The sequence below is a fragment of the Thunnus thynnus genome, chromosome 4 (genome assembly GCF_963924715.1).
Source record: "Thunnus thynnus chromosome 4, fThuThy2.1, whole genome shotgun sequence".
In the NCBI taxonomy this organism is placed as follows: Eukaryota; Metazoa; Chordata; class Actinopteri; order Scombriformes; family Scombridae; genus Thunnus; species Thunnus thynnus.
The window spans coordinates 4,612,072-4,635,971 of record NC_089520.1 but is presented as its reverse complement, the minus strand read 5'-3'; the positions used below and the strand labels follow the sequence as shown (position 1 = coordinate 4,635,971).

Sequence of the window (23,900 nt, the reverse complement as noted above, 5' to 3'; positions counted from 1 at the left end):
GTCTTTTATAAGTGTCCATGGTCCATCTAAGCCATTGTCTCTATAAAGCCCCTGCAGGGCTGAGGCTGCACATTCCATCATTATCAATTCTATGAAGTCCTTTAGCCAGTGATTAAAACAAAAACAATTTAATTTCTTTACTTTCCAATTCATAAGAATGATCATTTTCACAGAAAGGAAAGCCAATGTTATCAGACATTGTGTCACTACAGATTTCAATCCATCCACTTTAACTCCCAGTAAACACACTTCTGGGCATAGTGATATGCCAGAAGTGGCAGGCTCAAGGGGCTTTCCCGAACCTGTGTCTAGAGTTGGAGTTAAATGAAACCTCCAATTTAAAAAAGTTTGCTTGGCTCTCTCCTGTCCAGTTCCACGTGTTGAAGGAACTTATCAGTCCAATCATCCAGAGGCAAAACACTAACTACTGGGACTGTATCTCTATTGGAGAACAACTGATGATGACACTGCGCTTCTTGGAAACAGGTAGGCAAGGTTTCATTATATTTAACATTACAGCACTTTTTGTTTGTATATTATGCTTTTTTAAGGGTTACGTCTAATTCAATGTGATGGAGAAGTGCAATAATCAGTAACTGTATATAACGTATATACTGTACATAAATATGTAATTTGCCACAGCTGTAAGGTGCTGGAAAAGCTTGAAAATGCACCTTGAAATGCCTGTAAAGTGCTTGATTTGACCTTGGAAAAGGTGTTGGAACCATGTAGTATAGATAACTGAGTTATGTACTTGTTAATATTTACAGGGGAAAGCTTCAGCAGTCTTTCTTACCAGTTACGAGTGGGAATATCAACAATTCAGCAATTTGTTCCTGAATCCTGTACAGAAATCTACCAGGTTTTCAAAGAGAAATACTTGAGGGTATGTGTGATATATGATTTCTTTTTTAGATACTTTGAGGTTTATAGTGCTTTCTGTCGGCATTTGGACGGAAACACATGGCCACATGACTACAAGTTATCAGGGGTCTGACTTATGAAATTAGCCATCATGGGTTATGCCTAACCTGTTTCCTGTAATGGATAATGTAGTACATGGAATTTACATGGTGTGGTCTACACACGACATACAGCAACATGACATATAATTAGTGGGTGTTTCTGTGTCCACCACATAGTGGAAACAGGAAGTGGTATTTAACATCCGATATTCATGACAATGCATATGCATGTGAGGTAACGTCGACTTAATGTATTGCTGCATTAATGACCCACTTGTGTAGCACAGCCTGGTGGCAACAAGAAGCAAGCCTAATGTTACAAACTTCCTTTGATTTACGTAACATTTAAAGTGTGTGATCTAAATTTGATGTGCAGCAACAAAACATACATTTAATGTGTGTTTTCAAGCACCACATATTGGACACAGGATGTGATAGTTGTCTCCCACATGCAATCTCCAATATTCAGGAAAATATATATCCGTGTCAATTGTCCTCTGGTAAAGGTATTGCTGCATCATGTTGCTGCACAATAACAGCACTTTGACTGCAGCACGGCCCAACGTGTATTCTAGTGTATTTTTCTTTCTCTGTCTTTCTGACCACTTATTTGGTGTTTACTGTCGACATCAAGTAGCGATGAACAATGAGGAAGGAGTTGAGGTTGAGACAGAAAAAAAGGGGAAGGACAGACAAAGGTTTGTGATGTTTTTAGGTAATATAGCAGAAATTCATGAAACACAACACTTGAGACAAACCAACTGTAGTGACAAGAGGAAATAACCAACTATAGTTAACACTCGAGGACGAAGGATCTCAGCATCGAAGGCCAACATAATGAGGAGCTTTCTTCTCCTCATCCTCTCACTAACGGCAGGTAAAAAGTTTACTAATACCTGATTACAGATATTACAGACTGATAAATGTTATGTTTATATCCTGTTTATGGCATGTATGTGCATATGAACCCATTTTCTATTTCATGTCAACCAGGACTGTTTGAAAATAAGATAAATATTTGATGTGAATAATTCCATTCAAGATTTATGATGAATTATAAATATCACAAATATCACAAAATGCATTTTTGATGGTGTCCACTATATATATACTATATAAATTTAAAACAGTTTCATACAATTGATGAGTGAAATCTGTAAAGTTTTTCGTGGAACTGACAGCAACGTTAAGCTTTTAACAGCTTCATAATTAATAAACAACACAGGCGATAAACTGACAAAGAAAAACAAACATTTACGGTTCTCAAATTATATTTTACTCCACTTTTACTCAGGTCAAACTATGCCACTGACCTTTTTGATTTAATAGAGGTCAAGGGTGAACACCTAGAATGTAAACAGTTTGCTAAATGATCATAAAGAATAATTAACAAAAGCAACTATTCAATTAACTGTTTATAGCCTATTTCCCCATTTAAAAGAGAAACCATGTTTGGATGGGCATAACTATTTACAAGAAAGGGTTAAAACTAATAGTGATGGTTCATTTTGCTTGTTAGGTCCAGGGCTATTGATTGACATATTGATATTTGATTGATGTGTGTGCAGAGTTTGTTTTAACATTCATCTGCTGAATGAGGAAAGTTTTTCTGAGCTCACCATAAAACTCAGTTTAACATGTTTATGTAAGAAAAATGATTTGTGATTTCACAACTAGTTTGTAACTTCCACAAGTGTGATGTGGAAACTTGAAGCCTCCAGTGCACAAACACTGAGAGTGAACTTCACAGTGAAGGAGGAGACATCTTGTGTCCAGCAGTTGACTTTTGAAATGAACAATATTTATATATTCAGAGGTTCTGGATTTTTAATGAGAGAAAAGGAAAAGATATAATTTTAAGGATTTTTTAAACAGTAATTGAACATTTTGTGGAAAAAAGTATTTTCATATGTCTTAAAACATATTTCTTTAAACAGTGGATTGGTTGCTGGGACTGGTAGGGTTAAAAAGGCACCTGTGTTACACGTTCAGCAAGATTAACTGAGCAACTCTGTGATCTATTGATTAATCCAGAAAGTCTGTTTACCAGCATGACGAGACAGTGGATGTTTTGTTGATACGGTTCTTATTCAGACTGTTCTGGGATTGTTTCAGTGTCTGACATGATGGGAACTTTTCTCTTTGTCTGATCAACAGGCTGTGAGGCCTCGTCTGAAGTGAAGGGATGTGAACGAGGATGGGTTGAACTCACCTGCAAATACCCAAGAGAAGATCAGGAATATCAAAAGATAGAGGTTATTAATTCCAGAGGATCAAGCATACAAACCACTAAAAAGGATGTGTGGGATGGGGACGACAGATTTCCCCTGTACCATGATACAAGAAATAAAAATCTCAGGATGGCCATTAAACAACTTGAACGTGATGACTCTGGGAAGTACAACTGTAAATTTTACCAAAGACTTAAGCCACCTGAGGAACCTGATGAACCGGAACTGAAAGTCGGTAAGAGATGCTGCATCTGTATCAAAGACAGAGTGAAGTTTAACAAAACATCACTAAGAAAACATGAAGAAAACTAACAAAAATGTAACAACACAACACACAGGCATCAGGCATTGAAAGACATTTCAGAAATGTATCTGTATTTTGGTTGCACGTTATAATTACAGTATATCTATCCCATTGGGGTGGAAATCTTTGGGAATCTCACAATTTGATTCTGATTCTTTGTGTCACGATTCAATTCAACACACTGTGTGCCATTCACTGGTGTCCTGTGTCCAGTGAACTTTAATATGAAACATGAGTGACATTTAAATTAAAAGGTCTTGATGAAGGTCACGTCTGAATAACAGAAAAAAGTAGAGAAAAGGGTGTGAAAGTTTGCAGCTTTTTGATTTAGAAAAGTGAACTGCATTCATTTGGAAGCATCTTAGTCTTCTTCAGTATAATAATAATGAAATGAAAGTATCATTTACTTACCAACATCACTGGTTTAATGTCTTTTGTAAAAACACAAGTTGGTCTGCGTGTTTTGGAGTAAGAAGGGGAAAAAGCGAAACGCTCCGCTGTGTTGTTAATGTTCTGTCTTCAGTTTGCACAGCAGCCGACTTTCTTCACTTCTCCAGTTGGTTGAAGTTTTGTAAAGTGCTGCAGTGTGGTCAGTTTCATGGTGCGGTTGGGTGCTTTGCTAACATTAGTCTCTGGGTGATAGGGTACAAAGTATTCAGAAAATAATTCATCTTTCCCTGAAGACTGAATAATTAAGTCAATACATTTAAAAAGCTTGTCTATTTTGAAGATGAGCAACAAAGTAACTCTAGTATGAACATGTTTCACATTCAGTGAGGTCTGCTTCTCTTTCAACTTTCTACTGTACAGAGCTAACCGAGTTAGCAAAAATGGAAATCAATTTGCTATGAAGCAAACATTACAGGACAGGAGAGGCAGAATTAATGAATAGATAAATGCACATGATGCACCCTTTACTGTATATGAGCGTGATGATACATTTCCAACATGTGTTAGCAAAGTATTACAATGTTCAGTTTTGCATGTTTTACTTTTCTTTTTTCTTTGCAGTGAAAGATGGCTGCCAGACACCATTTACTCAAACTGCGTATGAAACAGCTAAAACCACCATCACATGTGATTACCCTAACGAATACAACTCCAGTGTCAAGTTTATCTGCAAAGACAACAATAAAATCTGTGAGGAAATTTTATCAACACAATCATCTGTAAAGTCAAACGGGACTTTCACTCTCACAGACACCAACAGCTTCAATGTGTCCATCAGTAATGTGAGCTCACAGCATGCTGGTGTCTACTGGTGTGGAGTCAAATCAAATGAAGGAAATTACAGAGTTTCACTCAGAAAAATACAACTGCAGGTTAAAAGTGAGTAACACAGATTCAGCTCTCCTCTACTGGTTAGAGGCTTTCTTTCTGACTTTCAATTTCTGTTTATCAGTGAAACACGACTCAACACAACAGGTGATTTAAAAGACGTTAACGCAAATTTATATACATTCAAATGTTGTATTGGCAGTTTGGCTGTCATTTGATGTTTACTAAAAAACATTTTCATAAAAAAATATGTAAATATGCGTGCAGATAACATGAAGTGAAAGTTAAAGTGAAATAAAGAAAGTGAGATGCCAAAAAATGCCAAAGAGTTCGAATTAGAATTTGTCTTTGTCTTTCTATTTACAGATATTAAAAGCTTCAAAAGATCCCCAACTAGTGGACAAAATCTCACATACTGGTGTGTTTACCCACAAAGTGCTCCCATTAAGAAATTCATCTGTAAGGGAGAAGATCCGTCTATATGTCAACCTCTATGGAGCACCTTAAAGCCCGGGATGAACACTGGGAAGTTTTCAATGGAGGAAGACACAAACAGGAGAAATATCACCATAACTGTGAGAGACATAACAACTGACGACGCTGGGACTTACTGGTGTGGAGGAGTAAACACTGACAATAAGCGCAGTAAAACATTCTTCCACAAACTGGAGATGACTGTAGGTGAGTGGATGTGTTATTTTATTGTTAGGAAGTTATTCAGTTCACTTCAAATCTTGATCATCAAATGCACAGAGAACAGTTAATTGCACTGTACAATGAAATTCTTACTTTGTGCTCCATTCCAACCACCATGGATAATTAAACTTGAGTTGAGAATTAATATAAAACTATTAAAATTGAAACTATAAGCACAATATATAAAACCTTTACAAGATAAAAATACAAAAGTAGATACAAAGGAAAAAGAGACATGAAAACATAATTACCAGACACCATTTACTCAAACTGCGTACAGAGCAGCTAAAACCAACATCACATGTGATTACTCTAACGAATACAACTCCAGTGTCAAGTTTATCTGCAAAGACAACAATGAAATCTGTGAGGAGATTTTATCAACACAATCCTCAATGTGTCCATCAGTAATGTGAGCTCACAGCATGCTGGTGTCTACTGGTGTGGAGTCAAATCAAATGAAGGAAATTACAGAGTTTCACTCAGAAAAATACAACTGGAGATTAAAAATGAGTAATACAGATTTAGCTCTCCTCTACTGGTTTTCTGACTTTCTTTTTCTGTTTATCAGTGAAAAACGACTCAACACAACAAGTGATTTAACAGACATTAACACAAATTTATACACATTCAGATGTTGTATTGGCAGCAGACAAAATGGTTTGGCTGGCTAATTTAGTCTAACGTTCTTGGCATCGCCTTCCCGATTCATTTTAATAAAGAGGAAGAGAGAATTTGAAGAAGTGCGTGGTGGTAGAGAAATATCAAACTTTATTTTCTGATTGATTCATGGTGGTTACATCCTGAAGCAGAGATAAATAACGCCTCAAAAGCCTACTGCTGTATTTTATGATCTCTGACAGATGAGCATAACAGTGTTCATGACAATGCATATATTTACTTTTAATTCAAATTACAATGTGTCATAATATGAGAATGTATGGATGTCATACATCGTCATATTTTATTTAACACATGCGCGCACACACACATATGTTGGCTATCCTTTACATATTTTATTGTGTGAAGCACTACAAATGGTTTGTACATTCCAGCTGTGTGTCACGCCTCTTTTATACACCATGGGTGCTGAAAAGACTTTGAGTGAGGAAAAGCTATGAGTGAGGATGTACACCTGTACATATCGTTGCACAGGAAGAAGTAATGCAACAGTAATGACTGGACGGCATCTTGCTGAAGCTAATTTGCAACCCCCATCACTGGATAAACTATGTTGATATGAAACACCTGACGAGTCCACACAGTTGATGGAAATAATTCTATATATATACATAAAGATTTTATTTATATATATATATATATGTATTTTTTGCCTGGTCCTGTCTCATTTTTTCTACTCAGCTGTTGTCTGTAATAAGAATTTATTTCTGCTTTCATTCACAACTTTGATGTTTCTATTTCTGTTTCCAGTGCCACAGACTCGCTCACCTGCTGAGAGGAATGGTGAGAAAACATTTTTGTTTTCTGAAACCTACATTTACATGATTGAAAAACATTTTGTGATTAGATTTCTGTGTTAATTGTGGTTTAACTAATGCTGGTCATCTTTTTGTTGTGTGGTTTTGTAGCCATCATCATTACTGTCATCTGTGTAGCTGTGCTGCTGCTTGTGCTGATTTTGGTTCTTATCTACACACGTAAGAGATTCTTTATATAAAAACACTCAAACATACATGCATACACACAGTTTTTATACTGTTAAAGCAGTGATGACATAAATTAATAAATGCATAAATAAACAAAGCATAAAAGTTCAGACTATCTTTTCATCCTTTCAGTATTGAAAGGATGTGTAGGAAAAAGTTCTAGGAAAAAGTCTACACAATGGTCAAGTCATAAAATCACATAAAATGAAAACAAACAGCTGAATACAAACATCAACAGGTGTAACACTGTCAGTTCTTTCCTGGTCAGTTGTACAGTAGGTTCTGAATGAGACAGATGTGTGAAACTGATCCACTTCATTTTCTTCTGCTAAATTTCTTTGTTTTCTTCCTTTTCTTACATTTTTCAATTTTTCTCTGCCAGGATGTTCAAAATACAAAACAAATGAAGAGGGACTGGACAACGCCGAGGTTAGTGTATATGTTTTTGTATACGGCTTTACTGTTTGTGTGTGTGCATCCATATTGTGGGATGTAATGGACCCATATATGCATAATGCCAGAAACCTCAGTGTTAGGGTTACATTATTAGTTGCACATTAAATGCAGACATTTTCACACATACTTACGGTATATTCTGTGATTTATGGAATGATTCTTTGCCAGAAATGAAGCACTGTCAGTCAAAGTGTCCCACCATTAAACTCATGTAATTTAGCAGATTCATGTAGATGGTTTGACGTCATCTTATCACATTTCTTTTAACAAGAGTTGTGTTGTATTTTTAATTTTGACCTGATGATGGCGCTGGATGAATAGTTAAGAGATCACCAAAGTCCTTACAGTTCAATCTGAGGGGGACATATATGTGTGTACCACATTTCATAGCAATCCATCCCAGATATATCACTAAAAACTAAAAATGTCAATCTGCTAGTGGTGCTAGATGAAAAGTCAGTGGATCATCAAAGTTAGAGGGCTTCATCCTCCAGACACCATGAATGTCTGTACAACATTTCATAGCAGTGCATTCAATAGTTGTTGATATATTTCAGTCTGGAGTCTGGACCAACATGGTGGACTGTCAGGTCATCATTGCCAGCCACAGCTGGTGTTAGCGTGGCTAAAAACTCAGCCTCAGCTTCAGTTTCAGGAGATGTTGTGGCTGCTCTTGACCCAGTGCAGCTTTGTGTGTTTGTGTGTTGTTAGGAAACACCTCCATTATTTTTGCCATAATTCTGGGGATTAAAGAGTAGTTACCAGTTTTTGGGAGCAAACCAGATGATTGATGAGGTCTAACTGTCTTTAAGAACCTCTGTTATTAGCATTGTTGGTGCTTATTGTTATGATTGTGTGTAAACTATTCATCTTGTATTTTTCATTCTGCTCTGGAAGGATTTTGTCTATGAGGAGCAGCCCCACAAGCCTGACTCGGGAACTGCACTGAAAACTATTTATGTCAGTGTCAAACATCCCACCAACCCCTCTGCCTTTACGCATTACTCCAACATCAACCATCCAACCAGCCCAGGGGAAGTTAGTGGTGACACATACTCTACTGTGAAGGACAATGGTCAATACTCTACTGTCAATCACCCATCCAGGTGTTCTGAAAACCCTCTCTACTCTACTGTCAACAAGCCACAGGAGCACTGAGGAAGGTTTCCAGGCTGTGAGCTTTGTCAAGATTTCAGTTCATTCTTTTTTCTTTTCCAACCCAAACACAGACTTTTAAATTGTTTAAGATTAAATTGTTCATCTTTGCTTGATTTATCAAGATTTATTCAGAGGACTTCTGCACTGATATACACCAAGTTACCTGATGTGCAACCAACAATGCAGTTCAACACATCCACCACCAACCACCACCTCAAAAAGGACTGAAACAACACCTCGCTGAGTTAATATTATATGATAGAAGTTAATCCAGGACTATTGCATTGGATTGCATACAGGTGTACTTAATATTATATAAGAAATAGACAGTTTTAATCAATAATATAGCAGTTGTTTGGTCAGGGGTCTGAGGTAATATATTAATGTGTCAGTCCTGGTTTAGGGGCAGGATAAGAACTGGTTTAATGAATGATGCTGTATATCAGGGGTTGGAGGACTAGCTGATCTGAATGAAAGACTCAAGATTATTTGACAAGGTGTGGATGTCAGTTCATCACCCAAACTCCACTGTTCCCCAAAACTGCTGCACAAAATACTTCTTTTAGTGTGTTAAGATCCTGAATGTCACATTTCCTCACACCATCAGCCTCAGACTGATGTCAGGATGTAATATACTGTATATAAATGCAGTTAGAGCTGCAATGATGAGTCAATTAACCGTTTAGTCGATTGACAGAAAATTAATCGCCAACTATTTTGATAATTGATTCATCGTTTTGAGTCATTTTAAGAAAAACTGTCCAGATTCCAGCTTCCAGCTGATAGTAAACTGAATATCTTTGGATTTTGGTGTGTTAGTCAGGCAAAAGGAGAAATTTGAAGACATCACGTTGGATTTTTTCATCATTTTCAGACATTTTATAGACCAAACAAACAAATAATTGTTAGCTGGAGTCATAGATGCAGTATACACTATGTGCAATTTGTTATGCAACAAGTAGTTGCAACAAAAGTTGCATCATTTCATACTTTCATAATGTATTTGTACACTTATCACTGTTTAATCATTTTTTGTTTTCAATATCTTTCTTGTAAATTTCTTTTAATATTCTATTTCATGTATGAAACATGTTTTTTATAGTGATACTAAACAAGGTTTATCTTTACAGCAGGTGGTCGTCTTCATCTCATACTTGATATTATAAGTCGTATTTGTACCTTTAACACAAAACAATTGTTACAAAGTGTTTTACGGACAGACACAAAAGACAAAAGATAAAACAAGATGGCAACATACAAACAAAATGGACAAAATATAGAACACATACAAACCAGAAAATATGACATTATTTCAAGAAAACACAGATAAAAGAAGTGCCTAATAAGATGCTTTTTAAAATTTTGCACCAAGTTTAGGAGCCATAAATGAAGTTATAGTGATTTTGGAATTTCATTTTAAATAAGTAATTTTGTGATGGTGTATATTTTGGTTATTTGTTACTGTTATATTTGTTATATTGTCATTATTTAATGCACAATCATGGTGATTATTGATAGAATCAGGTCACTATGATATTCACAGTTAATATAAGCAGCTCTTTACCTGCATGGCGGCTGGTAAGAGAGAGAGAGAGAGAGAGAGAGAGAGAGGGTAAGTGGGTCGCTGTATTTTTGTTTACCACAGCTTTGCTTTTGATTGCTGTTATTATTTTGAGTATATTTTGTAATAAGTTGATCTTTTTCATCAATAAAAGTTATTAAATGTATCTTTTTGATCTCAGCAGACAGTCAAGCACACAAGGTCTGAATTCAGCCTCTCAGACACTTTTTACTTTGTTTCCATTAGTCGCTACACAAAACATAATCGGCTAACACAGATTGATCACTTTGACAGCCACACTCTCACCACTAAAGTGCAACAGTCTATCTGAAGCCAATCTGCTCCTACTGCCTTCAACAAGATTGTACATTTATCTGTGAACTGTTGGAGGCTACACGTCATAAGTTGGAGGCTCCTTCTTGCATTATAAACCAGTGTAATGTGTTACTGACTGTTTGTCTTTTTTAACTGCAGAGTTCTGGGTCAGTTGTAGCTGAGCTAGTGCAGACTGACTGAGAGGCAGGTGTACAAGGTGTCATAAGAGCTGATGTGATCTGAGCATGAATGACTTTTTCAATTTTTCCAGGGTGAGGGGCCTGATTTCTGAAATGTTCCCTGTGGTGGATGCAGGGAAGTATAGGAAAGGTGAAGGCTTTAATAAACTACATAATAGTTAAACTTCTACAGTGATATTGGCTAGAGTCAGGGACAATTTATAAAATACTGCTGACTCACTACAACAGCAGTCCATTCATTTAATATTATTACTATAAATTTAGCATGGTGAATAAGTTCATAATCAACTAAAACTCCACCTGCAGGTGTTTCCTGTGGTTTAATCCTGTGCAGTTCTGGGGCCAGATGCATAAAACTCAAACTCAAAAATATATATAATATATTCAAGACTAAAACTGTGTGTGCAAAAAGCCAGAAATATGCAGACACGTTATTTTCGTCAGAGTTCTGTTTTCAAACCTCAGTCATTGAGGAGCTAGGCGCTGGTGCACAAGTCTTATTTCCACTCCCACAATTCACCATAACTGAATGTAGACACGACCTGAATCAGCTGTTTTCATACAAACATGCTGTCTGCTCCACCAGTCTGTAGATCTGTCTATTAAACAAACAGGAAGGAAAGTAACTGCTTGTGTTGCAGCAAAGTTCTCCAACAGCCACAACAGCTGTCATTAAATAGTAATATCTCATTATCATTTTTAAACACCAGAAGTGTGATCAATGATTCATTTGTAGAACTCATGTTGAAAACAGGATCACAATTAAGAATAAGATAGAAAGATTATTTACAGCAAAATAAAATTATGTCTCATATAAAATAAAATAATGATAAAATTGATCACACAAAGCAATTAATCAATATTAAGTTTAATTAATTACTATATGCATGTTTTATTTGCGTACACATTGTTTACACATCTGGCCCCAGGTGAACAATGATGTACAGCACAGTGCTGCAATAAAAAAGAAGAACAGGGGGAAGATGATAAGAAGTGGGGGCGGATCACATTTCACTAAAATATCAGCTCAAGAAACAACTGTGCAGACGGTGAATGTCAGAAATGAAAAGAGGAACCAACATAACAACTAGAGTTAAATAATCTCACTGAGAATTTCTTTACCCAAGAACAACATGAAGAGTTTCCTTCTGCTCGTCCTCTCACTGATGACAGGTAAAAAAGGTTTATTACTGCCTGATTACTGACTTTAGAGACTGGATTGACAACTGTTACAGCTCTGCCTCTTCAGCAATTAACCAGTTTCTATACATCCTGTTCTGTGGTTTCACTTACAGCTCAACTTTTTTAAGACAGGCCACAGTAGCAGTCTATTTATTATTACAGTATAGTACTATTAAAAAAGCTCACTAACTTTAACCAACACTAAAGTACAACTCATTTATATAGATATATTTAAATATTTTGGGTAATTATTCAACTCAACAGTGATGCAATCTATAGTCTGTCAGAAGGTTTTATTCTTTCCTGCCTGGTAGTTTATCTGATGTGATGTGAATACGCAGCAATCAAAGATGATGTTTTTGATTTGGATATTGACAACCTGTAAAAATCCCTTTGCACACAGGAAGTGATGCTTTTAAATGTATTTCTGATATTTTTTGACAATTAAATATGAAATGTAAAAATAACGCTAATTTATCAAGGATAAAAGAATTCAGACTTGTTTTTTGTGATGCCTAAACGGAGAGACAACAAGAGCAGCTTTAAAAATCACATCTGTGATATTTTTGCTTTTTTCGGTGGCCATTTTAACTCCTGAAAACGTTTCCTGTCTGTATGTTCGAAAGGGTGTAAGAACCGAACTCATGGTAACGATTCCAGCTGCAGTCAGAGTGGCAGCAATATTCTTAATTAGACAGAAAATTCACTGTTCTACTTGTATATAAATGTTACAGTAGAATCAACAGCTGAAAAAACCTGTATGACCACTTGCTACTAACCAAAAGAAATGAGCAGAGGTGGAAATTTAATCTTTTTGCAATAAAACACATATTATACTATTACTGTAATGATTATTAATAATGATCAATTTGATTCAGATTCTTTGTATCACGATTTGATTCAGAATTGATTCTCCATTGAAAAATAGAAAGAGGGGCACTATTTTAAGGCTCTTACTCAACTGACTTGTGTCCACTGAAATACGATATGAGACATAACTGACAGTTAAGATGATTGGTCATCAAGGTCTGTCAGAAAATGGTGAAATATGTCAATCAGTGTTTCCCAAAGCCGAAGGTTGACGTCCTCAAATGTCTTGTTTTGTCCTGACAAACAGTCTACAACCCAAATATATTCAGTTTATTGTCATGGGACATAGGAGGACTAAAGAAACCAGAACATATTCAGATTTGAGAAGCTGGAATCAGAGAATTTGGACTGACTGAAAAAATGACTCAAAATGTTTAATCAATTATCAAAATAGTTGGTGATTAATTTAACAGTTTGCAACTAATTGTTGTTAAATGAAATGAAAGAAGAGTGCAAAATTAACTTTTTTTGTCCATCAGTCAAATTGCTAGTGAATGTTACAGCTACTAACGTTGTTTTTTTGGCAGGTGAGTGAAGCAAATTAGTTGGTGCTAGTTTTGTTTCACTACATGAAAGTGTAATTTACCGACCGACATCACTGGTTAACTGCTCTGGAGTAAGGGAGAGGCGACTTGCTTCATTGTGTTGTTATTAACCTTCCAGAGGTGGAGAGCAGCCTCTCTGCTGCACCGTTAGCACCAGGGAAACCTACCATTATCCAAAACCAGTCACAGTGCTTTAGAAATGAAAGGAGTAATTTTCTTCAATCGGAGTTGGTTTAAATTTTTTAAAGTGCTACAGTGTGTGTTGGTTGGTGGACTAGCTTGTTAGTATTGAACAGTTGAATGTTTGAGCTTCACTGTGCAGAATGATGCATGTGCAGAGTTTGTTTTCACATTTATCTGCTGAATGTGGAAAGTTTCTCTGAGCTCACTGAAAATCAAATTTTACGAGGTGGGCCTACAAGCATGATTTGTGACATCACAAATAGTTTGTATCCAATCCTGGTCCAGTTTTCCCCTTACACAAGTGTGATGTGGAAACTTGAAGCCTCCAGTGCACAAACACTGGGAATGAACTTTACAGTGAAGGAGGAGACATCTGGTGTCCAGCAGTTGACTTTTGAAATGAACAATATTTACATCGTCAAAGATTCTGGTTTTTAATGAGGGAAAGGGAATAGATGTAATTAAAAAAAAACATTAAAAAGTAATTCAATGTTTTGTGGAAAAAGTATTTTTATGTCTTAAAACATGTCTGGAGGGGATTTTTCTTTTAAACAATGTACGGGTCGCTGGGACTGGTAAAAACACCTGTTTTGCACTCAGTATTAATCATTTATAACACAGTAGTTAAAGAAAAGATACTGAGTGCATAAAAACTCCTCTGGTGAACAGGCACTGACACAAACATTTTTGACAAATAAAAATTCCTAATATTTGTCAAGGATAAAATACAAAGTCAAACTTATTTCAATTCTTATCTTGAATCATAAAGCCACTGGGATTTGAAAACCTGACTTTGGCGACTCCTGGTGGTAGAACCAAAAAATACACCGTGGCAGGCTGCAGAGTTGCTGTTACACTGAAAAAGTACAACAAAGAATGTATTTCATAACTTTATACTAACTTAGATTTTAGGAGCAGAGGCCTTTCAGAATCTATAAAGAAATTAAAACAAAAACACTATATGTATGAATAAAATACACGTTCAACAAGATTAATTGAACAACTCTGTGATCTATTGATTAATCCAGAAAGTCTGTTTACCAGCATGACGAGACAGTGGATGTTTTGTTGATACGGTTCTTATTCAGACTGTTCTGGGATTGTTTCAGTGTCTGACATGATGAGAACTTTTCTCTTTGTCTGATCAACAGGCTGTGAGGTCTCATCTGAAGTGAAGGGATGTGAAGGAGGATGGGTTGAACTCACCTGCAAATACCCAAGAGAAGATCAGGAATATCAAAAGATAGAGGTTATTAATCCCAGAGGAGCAAGCATACAAACTACTACAAAGGATGTGTGGGATGCTGATGACAGATTTTCCCTGTACCATGATACAAGAAATAAAAATCTCAGGATGGCCATTAAACAACTTGAACATGATGACTCTGGGAAGTACAATTGTAAATTTTACCAAAGACTTAAGCCACCTGAGGAACCTGATGAACCGGAACTGAAAGTTGGTAAGAGATGCTGCATCTGTATCAAAGACAGAGTGAAGTTTAACAAAACATCACAAAGAAAACATGAAGAAAACTAACAAAAATGTAACAACACAACACACAGGCATCAGGCATTGAAAGACATTTCAGAAATGTATCTGTATTTTGGTTGCATGTTATAATTACAGTATATCTATCCCATTGGGGTGGAAATCTTTGGGAATCTCACAATTTGATTCTGATTCTTTGTGTCACGATTCAATTCAACACACTGTGTGCCATTCACTGGTGTCCTGTGTCCAGTGAACTTTAATATGAAACATGAGTGACATTTAAATTAAAAGGTCTTGATGAAGGTCACGTCTGAATAACAGAAAAAAGTAGAGAAAAGGGTGTGAAAGTTTGCAGCTTTTTGATTTAGAAAAGTGAACTGCATTCATTTGGAAGCATCTTAGTCTTCTTCAGTATAATAATAATGAAATGAAAGTATCATTTACTTACCAACATCACTGGTTTAATGTCTTTTGTAAAAACACAAGTTGGTCTGTGTATTTTGGAGTAAGGAGAGGAAAAAACGAAACGCTCCGCTGTGTTGTTAATGTTCTGTCTTCAGTTTGCACAGCAGCCGACTTTCTTCACTTCTCCAGTTGGTTGAAGTTTTGTAAAGTGCTGCAGTGTGGTCAGTTTCATGGTGCGGTTGGGTGCTCTGCTAACATTAGTCTCTGGGTGATAGGGTACAAAGTAAATAATTCATCTTTGTCCTGAGGACTGTATTATAAAGTCAATACATTTAAAAAGCTTGTCTATTTTGAAGATGAACAACAAAGTTACTAGTGTGTTTCCCACATTCAGTGAGGTCTGCTTCTCCTCCAACTTTCTAATGTACAGGAAATCAATTTGTTATGAAGCAAACATTACAGGACAGAAGAGGCAGATATAATGAATAGATAAATGCACATGATGCACCCTTTACTGTATATGAGCGTGCTGATACATTTCCAACATGTTTTACTTTTCTTTTTTCTTTGCAGTGAAAGATGTCTGCACACAATTTACACCATTTACTCAAACTGCATACAGAACAGCTAAAACCACCATCACATGTGATTTCCCTAAAAATAAATAATGAAATGAAAGTGTCATTTACTTACCAACATCACTGGTTTAATGTAGTTTGTAAAAACAGAAGTTGGTCGAAGCACTCCGCTGTGTTGTTAATGTTCTGTCTTCAGTTTGCACAGCAGCCGACTTTCTCCACTTCTCCAGTTGGTTGAAGTTTTGTAAAGTGCTGCAGTGTGGTCAGTTTCATGGTGCGGTTGGGTGCTTTGCTAACATTAGTCTCTGGGTGATAGGGTACAAAGTATTCAGAAAATAATTCACCTTTTCCTGAAGACTGAATAATTAAGTCAATACATTTAAAAAGCTTGTCTATTTTGAAGATGAACAACAAAGTAACTCTAGTATGAACATGTTTCACATTCAGTGAGGTCTGCTTCTCTTTCAACTTTCTACTGTACAGAGCTAAACAAGTTAGCAAAAATGGAAATCAATTTGCTATGAAGCAAACATTTCAGGACAGGAGAGGCAGACATAATGAATAGATAAATGCACATGATGCACCCTTTACTGTGTATGAGCGTGCTGATACATTTCCAACATGTTTTACTTTTCTTTTTTCTTTGCAGTGAAAGATGTCTGCACACAATTTACACCATTTAATCAAACTGCGTATAGAACAGCTAAAACCACCATCACATGTGATTTCCCTAAAAAATACAACTATGTCAAGTTTGTCTGCAAAGACAACAATGAAATCTGTGAGGAGATTTTATCAACACAATCTTCTGTAAAGTCAAACGGGACATTCACTCTCACAGACACCAACAGCTTCAACATGTCCATCAGTAATGTGAGCTCACAGCATGCTGGTGTCTACTGGTGTGGAGTCAAATCAAAGGAAGAAAGTTACAGAGCTTCACTCAGACAAATACAACTGGAGGTTAAAAGTGAGTAATACAGATTCAGCTCTCCTCTACTGGTTAGAGGCTTTTTTCTGACTTTCATTTTCTGTTTATCAGTGAAACATGACTCAACACAACAGGTGATTTAAAAGACGTTAACACAAATTTATACACATTCACATGTTGTATTGGCAGTTTGGCTGACATTTGATATTTAGTAAAAAAAACAACTATCATAAAAAATATGTAAATATGCGTGCAGATAACATGAAGTGAAAGTTGAAGTGAAATAAAGAAAGTGAGATGCCAAAAATGCCAAAGAGTTTGAATTAGAATTTGTCTTTGTCTTTCTATTTACAGATATTAAAATCTTCAAGAGATCCCCAACTAGAGGACAAAATCTCACATACTGGTGTAATTACACACAAGGTGCTCCCATTAAGAAATTCATCTGTAAGGGAGAAGATCCGTCTATATGTCAACCTCTATGGAGCACCTCAAAGCCCAGGACGAACACTGGGAAGTTTTCAGTGGAGGATGACACAAAGAGGAGAAATATCACCATAACTGTGAGAAACGTAACAACAGACGACACTGGGACATACTGGTGTGGAGGAGTAAACACTGACAATAGACACAGTAAAACATTCTTCAACAAACTGGAGATGACTGTAGGTGAGTGGACGTGTTATTTTATTACTATGAAGTTATTCGATTCACTTCAAATCTTGTCATGTGCACAGAGAACAGTCAACTCCGCTGTACAATGAAATTCTTACTTTGGCGTAACCTCTGACCACCATGGATAATAAACAGTAAATTGAGAATTAAATATAAAATTATGAAAATTATAAAAATTTAAACTTTAAACACAATATAAAAAACCCGTACAAGAAAAAATTACAAAAGTAGATACAAAGGAAAAAGAGACATGTAAACACAATTTGTAGTGGTTAAATCTGATTGTACATTAATGTGCATTGTACTGTATGTGCAAATATCCCTGCATGTGTAAGAGGGTCCATGCATGTCCAAGGTATGCAGAGAAGTAGTGACTGAAGACTTCAATTCAAGTATAACCAAAATCTGACTCTGGTTCAGATTGTAGGAGGCTGAATGATTGCTAGCATTAAAAGAAAGCCACAGTTTTGATTACTGTTTGATTTACAGTAAAGGGCGAGTGTGTTTTTGCACGATATGTAAAATGTCTAGTTATTACAATACGCACATTATTTTTAGTCAAAGAGTAACGGAGATGATACATGAGCTGTTTTGAGTCACAACAGTCCCGTTAACTGTGACATGATTAGTTACACTTCATGTTCACCAGCTGCAGTTTACAGGACTGTCGTGACTCCAGAAGGCGAGTTCATTGATGGGCTAGCTGGTTCTGTCTTGTAGTGAATTTAACAGTCTCATCTACAACAAGGACAGACTGAAAATGACTCAACTGTGAACTCAGTTTGTATTTGTTGACAAAGTATCATCTCTAATTACAAGAGCTGAAGTGCTGGGAGTCGACTGAACAGTTCCCAGATTACACTTTGTTCAGTTTGTCTCTACCTGCTGTGTAGCTAACGCTAGCTAGCAGCAGTCTGCAGGTATTAAGCTAAAAAAAATTGAGATTTGATTTTTTTTGGCCATAAACCCCAGCACTAATGATATTTCATCTTATGAAGCTGTTTGAATAAATATGTGTTTTCCGCCTGTTGAGTGTCAAACAACAAGACTCGACAAAATCATAGGAGGAAACCAATAAAAGGAAGTGGTCTCATACTACAGGAGGGTGTGATGTTAATCTTCAACTCTAACAACTTTTCTCCTAATGCAGAACATTTTCATTTCCTTTTCTTAAACAAAACATATTTCAAACTTACCAAAAGCTGCAGTTATTTAAACCAAACCTTAACTTTAACCTCAACCAAAGATTATGATCTTAATATTACCCCAAACTTTTTTTTTAATTAGCTGCTTCAACTACAGCTTTACACCAACAACAGCCACAGACGTTGATCTTAACTGTGTTTACTGCATCTGCAATCATCTGCATTTCAGGGTGTGTGCTGTTTTTATGAACTGTAAATGGTTCAGTGTGTTTTCACTACAGACATGCAACATTACAGCCATTTGCTTTGTGCGATCAGCCACTCTGTAGCATTTGGCTTTCTATTCAAACCACAGTCAACTGTGATATCCTGACTGACAGAGTGAGAACACTTACAGTCGTTGTTATTTATACTCTTGATCTCATTTCCTGCACGTCCCTTTCACCAGATTTCAGCAACATGTTCAATCAAAGCTCTTAACAACAGATCAGTTTTGAAGTTTCTGTTCGCTTTATCTACACATGTTAATTTTTAAAATTATAAGTTGCTCAATATTTATCCCTTATTATTCACACTTAAACTTTGCCTCACATGCCTATAAACACACTGGAGGTGTCATTGATCATGTAATTGTGATCTGTGGTGAAGAAATCCATTCCTTAAGCAGATTTTTAAGAGAAGGGGGACAAAATCCATTCTCCTCATGCTGTGTAAAAATACAAATGTAAGTTCAGCTGAAGCTAATATGAGGCTACAAGCTGAACTGTTTCTTGGCTCTGAGCAGTCGCCAGGCAACCAGCAGATCTGGCACATAACCTCATTCAAAACAGGGAATTGTTTTTTACATTCTTTGGTTTTTGTCTGTTTGTTAATTAATGAACTTTAGAGGAGCTGAAAGAGCACAAGAAATGTTAATTTACAATAGTCTGAAAAACATCGAGCACTATTTTCATAGATGCACCAATTAGATCATTTGTCCCACACAGCTGCTCATGTTACTGTTACAACAGATTGGTATTTGTGTTTTATTGTGTTTATAACAGACGTGACCTGAGTGTGGCAGTTCAAAATGGCATGGGCTTCTTATTGTGTAACAAGCTAATATTATCAATAAAATATGTTATATTACATAGTTGGGTGAAAAGATGCTTTAATATATTTTGATAAATCAGATTCCAGACCAAACAAAGTAATAAAACCATCTGGTTTAGGAATCGTTTGTGAAAAATTCAAATAAGTTTTTCATCAGGAATTGTTGGGTCTCTGTAAATTAAAGAGTACGGTCTAGAGCTGCTCTATGTGAAGAGATAACTTTTGATATGATTTGGTGCTATATAAATAAAGTTGAATTGAATCATAGAAACAGCTACAACAACATAAAGTAAGCTAGTTAACAGCAAACATAACTTTGCAACTTTGTTCCCAGCTTTGAGAAATGTATAGTGCTGTGTGAACCGATTAGGACTCTTTAATTGTATTTACTGTAGCCAGCAATAGCAACAGGAAGTTAAGAGTCAAAACAGGAAATGGAACAAACTGAAAAAGTAGGGGCCGCATTAAGTTAATGGCAGATATTTTGACTCAGCAGGAAAGTACAGGTGTCACTAATAACATTAACAATGGCTCTGCTCTATTCAAGTGTCCCCGTAAACCATGACAGTGTGACACTGAGCCAGCATGTGCAATACCAGGACCCTGAATCATTCATTTTATTATTTACACCTGTGGTTTTCCTGCTGTGTCATGTCAAAAAGCCATTTGTTCAACAAAGTTCAATTTCCACAAATTCACTCATCTTACTTTCTTTCTTTCATGTATTCATTGTTTTGTTGTTTAGTTAATTAAATAACATTTAATTAGATATTTTGTGTGTTTTTGGCTGAACTTGATATATTAATAAACAATGGCAAAGGGGAGGAAACAAGAAAAAAAAGATAAAAAAAATACTGAATAAATAAACAGTTTTATCTGTCAGGCTTAGAAAAATTGCATTTTTCATTTTCTGTCATTGTTAATTTATCAATGCACACGTACAACCTGAATGCATTTTTTTTTTTGCTTTCAGCAGCAACACCTGGATCTGTGAATCATGGTGAGAAAGCACATTTGATATCTTCAACCTTAAATGTTACGTGTTTGAAAGTTTTTTTGATGATTTAATTTCTGTAAATTCCTGTTAAATTTCTTGACACAGACAGCTTTGAGTGATAATTCCATGTGTTCACTGTGTTTTGGACATTTTATGCGTTGTGTGGTTTATTTTCAGGAGACTTTCAGGTAATAATGATCATCTGTGGAGCTGTGCTGCTGCTGCTGCTGCTTGTGATAATTGTGATCCTCATCAACAAACGTAAGGTTCATTACCAGACTGCAGAACATGAAACACACACATGCATACTGTACACACAATACCACATTCATGTACTCCTCTATCCTGTGGAGATGTGATGTCTAAAAAAAACAAAGCAGACAAACTGTAAGACGTCAGAAGTTAATAGACATGACTTTTATCATGTCTGTAAGTTGAAATTTTGTCGACCTATTATCATAACTCATTTTGGGGGATGCACACTTAAATCCTATTCAGTGAAACCAAACTACATAGATAATTAGAGATAGATTCTAAGCTACATAGATAAGCAACTGTATAGATAACAACTTGACGCAAAGTGCTGAAATTAATCCACTTCCATCCTTCTGCTCATTTCCTTTTTTCTTCTCTTTCTTTTCTTGCTTTCTCTCTTTTTCTGTCAGGATTTTCATGTTCAAAACCCAAAAGGAATGGAGCAGCAGCACAGCACATCAGAGAGGTTAGTATAAATGTGTCTGTGTGTGGTAGTACTTTATAGGTGGTATTCATATTGTCAGAAAAATAAGAGCAATACAAAAATGATGCCAGACTTTTAAGTATTACGCTTGTGAATATAAGCTCCCGGGACTCTTGTTTCATAGAGATAAACTGTCAGTTGGCCACAACGATGCAGTGTTATGTTTTCACTGCAGTGCAATGACAGACTCTATCTTTAGCAACATGTGGCAGATTTGTTGAATTTGATGAATATTCCACTTACAGTGTTCTGATTCAGTTAGTGTATTACCACCTCTGACAGCCAACAAACCAACAAATCTCTTACCTGTTATCTGGAGAGCCTCTGACATGAGACAGAAGCACACATTTTAACCAACTTTCCAGAAAATCAGCAGCAACAGAAAGTTTGTTTTAGTGCGTGGTTCTATCAGTGCTGTTAAGCTGATCTGAAATATGAGAGTGGACAACGTGAACAATCCATGAACAGATGGCTGTTTGTGGGAATGCGCAAACGATGTGACGTCAATTTGATGGAGAAGTAGAGGTAACTCTGCAATAGAAGTGTTCAGCCTGCTCTGAACACTTTGACCATGTTTAACATAGACAGCCAGCATTATAACAGTATATAAATAAACGAAAATCACTAGAAACATGTTATGTCCCCTTTAAAAAAAAAAAATCTGATATTTCAGGATTTGTTTGAATTTTCTGTGATTCTATGGATGGAAATGCACCTAGTGTTTAGTCTTCCATTATTAACATGCATGACTAAATAAGACATATAGCCATATATAAGTATAACAGAGTTTTTTGTCATTGAGTAAATTCTACTGAGGGAGCGCAATGAGTCATCACACTGACACTGTGTCCATCTACCAAATAGTTATTGTATGTTTGAATATCAACTACTCACTCAATTTTTTGTTCTTCCCTGGAAGGATAACGTCTATGAGGAGGTGCAGGAGCGCCTCCAGGAGACAGGCTCAGGAAATGCAGTGGAGACGATTTATGCCACTGCCAACTTTCCCACAAACCCCTGCGCCTCAATGCATTACTCCACCATCATCTTTCAAAGCAGCACTGACAAAGCTAATGGTGAGGCGCTGATCCCCAGACCCAGCTCCTCTGCCTGTGAATATTCTACTGTGAGGAACAGCCAAAGTCCAATCTACTTGACTGTCTATAAACTATCAAAGACTTCAGAGGATCCTCTCTTACTGACAGTCAACAAGACACAACAGCAATAAGGAAGACCCAGGCAGGAATTTATTAAATTTACAAAATAAATGATAAAGATTCATTTTTGATGGTTTGTGATTGTTTACAATGAAGCCCAGCTCAGACTGTAGGAATTAACACCCCAAGATATTCAGTTTCTGGGCCCAGTCAACTTAAAACAGGATTCACTTCCACATTGTTTAAGTCACCAAAGTTTGGTGACAGGACTGATTTGTAGAGACTAGATGAGTCCTTATGCTCAACTGTGAGACAGTTTAAATCAACAATAGAGTTCAATTCAGACAGACCGTTTGGTATTGTTGTATATGCTTGTTGTATATATTGTTGTATATAGTAGCCGATAAGTAACAAGGAACTGCAGTACAGAAGTGTCAAATATAATATATATGTCTGAGGTAATTCAGTTTGTTCACCAAAGAGCACTGACAACTAGAGCTGCAACGATTTGTTGATTAATCAATTTGTTGATCAAAAGAAAATTAATCTGCAACTTTTTGATAATCAATTAATCCATTTAGTCATTATTCAATCAAAAGTGCCAAATATTTGGTTCCAGCTCCTCAAATGTGACAATTCACTGTTTTTCTTTGTCATACATGACAGTAAATTGAATATTTAACATTTTAGACAAAACAAGCAAATTGAAGACATCATTGTTGGCTCTGAGAAATTGTGAATGACATTTTCTCACTTTTTTTTTTTTACTTTCCATTGACTAAGTTAGTAATCGATTAATCCAAAAAATAATCTGCAGATTAATTGATAATGAAAATAGTTGTTAGTTGCAGCCCAGTGACAACTGTAAAATGTTCCACTTATTACAAAGCTTGTTAACAATGATTTACTCTTTATGATGTTTTTATGTTATGTGTTTATGTTTAAGAAAAAATATTGTATAATAAATGATTTTCATATCTCTAAAATATTAGTATTAGCTTCAGAACTCCAGTTTTGTTTTGGCATCCTTTGTATTCCTGCTGCACTGGTGCCATTTTTGACTAATTGTTTTCTAGCT

The 23,900-nt window shown here is 36.1% G+C and overlaps 2 protein-coding genes and 1 long non-coding RNA gene across 3 annotated transcripts in view; all 3 read left to right on the top strand.

Annotated features, from left to right (window-relative positions):
* Nucleotides 1–10,444, top strand: part of LOC137180951 (polymeric immunoglobulin receptor-like) — a 34,017-nt gene extending 23,573 nt beyond the window's left edge. Inside the window, exons 3-8 of the mRNA XM_067586263.1 lie at nt 4,512–4,829; nt 5,145–5,459; nt 6,906–6,938; nt 7,064–7,132; nt 7,524–7,570; nt 8,495–10,444. Of these exons, the coding sequence (XP_067442364.1) occupies nt 4,512–4,829; nt 5,145–5,459; nt 6,906–6,938; nt 7,064–7,132; nt 7,524–7,570; nt 8,495–8,755 (1,043 nt within the window). The 3' untranslated portion in view covers nt 8,756–10,444. The remainder of the gene's footprint in view (nt 1–4,511; nt 4,830–5,144; nt 5,460–6,905; nt 6,939–7,063; nt 7,133–7,523; nt 7,571–8,494) is intronic.
* LOC137180947 (polymeric immunoglobulin receptor-like) lies at nt 636–23,644 on the top strand. The gene is made up of 10 exons (XM_067586257.1): nt 636–886; nt 1,603–1,663; nt 1,771–1,842; nt 3,123–3,431; nt 16,736–17,056; nt 17,372–17,686; nt 20,903–20,929; nt 21,104–21,187; nt 21,592–21,647; nt 22,585–23,644. The coding sequence occupies exons 2-10, from the start codon at nt 1,612–1,614 to the stop codon at nt 22,891–22,893; spliced, it is 1,545 nt and encodes a 514-aa protein (XP_067442358.1). The 5' UTR covers nt 636–886; nt 1,603–1,611; the 3' UTR covers nt 22,894–23,644.
* Nucleotides 11,866–16,169, top strand: LOC137180956 (uncharacterized). The gene is made up of 3 exons (XR_010928093.1): nt 11,866–12,004; nt 14,763–15,071; nt 16,082–16,169. It is a non-coding gene; the product is annotated as an uncharacterized lncRNA (long non-coding RNA).
* Nucleotides 23,645–23,900: the final 256 nt, after the last annotated feature.